The following is a 3758-nucleotide window of genomic DNA, read 5'->3' as shown; positions in this document are numbered from 1 at the left end:
AGTTTTGTGTCTTCTTCCTCTTATGTGCAAGGCTCTCACTCTAGGTGCTAAAATTCTTCGAAATCGAACACTCACCTACATGAAAGATCACACACCCTACACGAAGGGATCACAGGATCAATAATTATCGCATTAAGATTCAACTGCAGTTGATATAACTGGGAAATACATTTTATTAACGTAACATGTTTTGGCAGTTGATAACCCCAATAGCACAAGCACTGCTCAGACCATGGAGGTCGAACTTAAAAGAAACTCACATAAACTATAACATACAACTTACAGCTTGGAAGCTGCATCCTTGTCCAAAAACCAAACCAACTCTCCTTCTGGTGAAACCATCTGAACAGGCAAGGGATCGGAATTTTGACCATTTCCTAATGCGGCATGCACTGGACCAGCTTTACCAGCACCGCACACCACGAATGCAATGTTAGCGGACGACTTGATAACCGGGAAAGTGAAGGTGATTCTCTCTGGGGGTGGTTTTGGTGAGTCTTTAATGAAGGTAACCCACTTTTCGTTCTCCTTGACCAGAGGGTGGCCTGGAAAAAGAGAAGCCACATGACCATCTGGTCCCATTCCCAGAAGTATGAGATCGAACTTCGGAAACCCAGTAGCCGCCGAGACGCTAATCACGTCGCTCTTAACCAAGTGCTTGAGACAAGTCTCGTAGTCATCAGCTGCACCTTCAGCAGGCAGTGCATCATTGATGGCATAGACTTTACCCGGGAGAACTGGTACCTGCAGAGGAGAGAATAACATGTTTAACTTGTTTTGCCTTGGAAAAATTGGAATACTAACAACATCCTAGAACAGGCACAGCAACTATAGCAAACTCGAACATCTCCCTACTCATCCCCTAATCGACGACGGACATACACCATACAATACCAACTGTTCAAATCTCTTTTACCACTTAATAATAATAATAAACTAAAAGCATCAAATTCTTTGATCATACCTTTGAAAGAAACCCATCAAAAGCTAGCTTATAGTTACTGTCATCATGATCCTTAGGAACAACCCTTTCATCCACCCAGAAAACATGCCATGTTGACCAATCCACCGCATCAATATACGGAGGTTCCACCAGTTTCCTGAAAGTTCAATCATCCATTTGAGAAAAATAAATGAAATGGTAAAAGTAAGAAAATAGAGGGCAGCTTAAGACCTGAGAGACTTGATGAGAGAGCCACCCGACAAAACCACAGTAAAACTGCCTTTCTCTTTGGAGAACTTATCAGCCAGATCGGCGGTGTATTTACCAAGCGACACTGAGAGATCCTCCTCGGAATCAAAAACCTCAACCTTTCCCTTCCCTTTCTCCGCCATGGCTCTCCAACAAGATCTTCTGGAACCCGAAGCGCCTCTAATCCCGGTCGAGAAAGCGAGCGTCTTGTGGGTCAGGGAGTGCGATGTTCGTGGAACGAGCAAAGGAAAACGAGGTGATTTTGGCAGTGACGGCGGCGGTGGGAGTGTGCGAAATGGAGCGGTGAAATAAAGGCGTGAATATGCCATCCGTAATGCGCACTTTGAACTTATAAATTGACCTTCGACAAAACCTGACTGGTTAGTGGGTTTGGTTTGTGTCGTGTCGAAGGGTTTTTTGGGGGGGGGGGGGGAAACCCTCTATTTGGTGAAATGGTGACCGGTGTGGTGGCGGTACTAACGATGTTAGAAAGGGGTAAATTATCTGCTCAGTATTTATCTCATGGTTAAATTAAAAATAATTTAATTTGTTATATTATTAAATTTAAATGATTTAATTTGGGGTTGATAAAATCTCGTTTTATAAGGGTAAAAAATAATGATTTAATCGATCAATCTTTGTATTTGTAGTATTCGATCCGAATTAATCGATTTTGGAAGATCACTCTTATCTTTGTAGTACTCGATCCGAATTAATCGATCAATAGATCAAATATCAATGATTAAACTAAAAAAAGAAATTTGTATTTGTTATATTATTAAATTTAAGTGATTTAATTTAGGATTGATAAAATCCAAGTCGTTCTATAGTTATAAGGGGTACAAAATTTTATTTAATTAGATTATAATAATCCATATATATATATATATATTATTTGTCACACCAAATATGTATGGGTGTTCAATCGATCGGTTTGTTTAACCGACCGAACCAAACTTTTAAAATTTTATTAATCAAAAAAAATGAATCGTTAACCGAATTGAATTTTTTTTCAAAAATAATTAATCGAACCGAATAAAATTTGGTTAATCAGTCGGTTAATTGAATTAACCAAAATTTTAAATAATATATATTATATATTAAATATTAATATTTTTGGTTAATTCGATTAATTTGATCGGTAAGTTTAGACGATTAATTCTGTTAAAACCGAAATTTAAACACTCTTAAAGTTATTAATATATAAATAATATATTAAAATTTTTGGTTAATTCGATTAATTAAACAATTTCAAACCGAACTAACCAAGAACGAACTTAAAATTAATCGACTAATTAACTAAAAAATTAAATTCGACCAATTTAATCAATTAACCGAAATTTTGAACACCCTTATAAATATGTTTATTAAATCCAAAACCACATTGATGAATTTAACTAAAATTTTAATATGGCTCAGATCCTGTGGGATTATACGCGATACTAAAGGACCAAAATGACAGCTGTGGGATTTGAACCCACGCCCTTTCGGACCAGAGCCTAAATCTGGCGCCTTAGACCACTCGGCCAAACTGTCAAGTGTTCAATGATCATCACTTAAAGTATTTAAATATTTATTTTATGTACACAAGGGGGGAAAAAGAATCTAGAGGACTGTAGATATTTGTAATAGACTATAAACTATTATCGAAAGTTCATTTTAATGATTTCAACTTCAATTATTATATTTCGAAATTTATAATAATTACAAAGAACAAAGATTTATTAAATATTAAAGAAAAATTAAAGTTAGAATTAAATAATAAGAGGGACGAGTTTTTATTATTTGGTAGGGAAATATATTCTTCCATCATCGGTGTTTTTGAGAGCACAGAATCTCTAGGAGGAGTTTAAAGGTACATGATTATACAAAGAGATTAAACGTAATCTCTTGCATCTTCAAGAAAAAGTAATCTTGATCGGCAACTTCAAGAAAACTCTTGCAACTCAACTACGCGTTAACGAAATCGAGGATGAAGTTAGAAACAACAAGTAGAATTTTTGTTAAGACTTCTACCGGGAATTCGACAATATAAAAAAATGCATTTTGCTTAGAAATCGGTTTGGGAAACCTTCCAAAATGACCCTATTTATAACTCGCTCATTGATACCGAAAGAGATTAAACGTAGACCCGAAATGATAAAATAATCAAATTTAATGTAAATGAGGTTTTAAATGATGAGAATAGGATGAAAGCAATCGTTTCTCGAGTATTAAATTAAAACCCCCGTTGATTATTTTTTAAATAATAACCCGTTAGTAGATTTGTTAGAAAAATAACCCTTTTTGTACACACGTAGGACTAAATCACATCCTACCCAACGATTCGAAGTCTTTCATCTCTCGATTCTCCTCTAGAACAAACTAGAATAAGGCCATACACATATATGGAAAAGAATGTGAGCTCTATCGGTTGCTTGCTTCAAACAATGTAGGTCGAAGTCTGAATTTATTACACTAAAAAAATTAAACATGCCCTCTTTGTATAAAGCTTCAGGATTGTTAGCATGAAGACATCTTTGGTGAGCCACCTTCTCGTGTTGATGCCACGGCATGATAGTAATTT

At 35.8% G+C, this 3758-nt stretch overlaps 1 protein-coding gene and 1 non-coding gene across 2 annotated transcripts; both read right to left on the bottom strand.

Moving 5' to 3' along the window:
• Positions 1-177: 177 nt before the first annotated feature.
• LOC120199762 (probable 6-phosphogluconolactonase 4, chloroplastic) lies at positions 178-1603 on the bottom strand. Its single transcript, XM_039200773.1, has 3 exons — positions 1175-1603; positions 965-1100; positions 178-744 (listed from the first exon to the last, which is right to left on the bottom strand). The coding sequence occupies exons 1-3, from the start codon at positions 1519-1521 to the stop codon at positions 280-282; spliced, it is 948 nt and encodes a 315-aa protein (XP_039056704.1). The 5' UTR covers positions 1522-1603; the 3' UTR covers positions 178-279.
• A 1045-nt stretch (positions 1604-2648) lies between these two features.
• On the bottom strand, positions 2649-2728 carry TRNAL-UAG. The gene has a single exon. It is a non-coding gene; the product is annotated as a tRNA-Leu (tRNA).
• Between the last annotated feature and the right edge of the window lie 1030 nt (positions 2729-3758).

The sequence above is a fragment of the Hibiscus syriacus genome, unplaced genomic scaffold (assembly GCF_006381635.1).
Source record: "Hibiscus syriacus cultivar Baekdansim isolate YM2019G1 unplaced genomic scaffold, ASM638163v2 tig00005465_pilon, whole genome shotgun sequence".
NCBI classification, from domain to species: domain Eukaryota; kingdom Viridiplantae; phylum Streptophyta; class Magnoliopsida; order Malvales; family Malvaceae; genus Hibiscus; species Hibiscus syriacus.
Note: the sequence above shows the minus strand (reverse complement) of the source record. Positions and strands in the feature narration are given on the sequence as shown.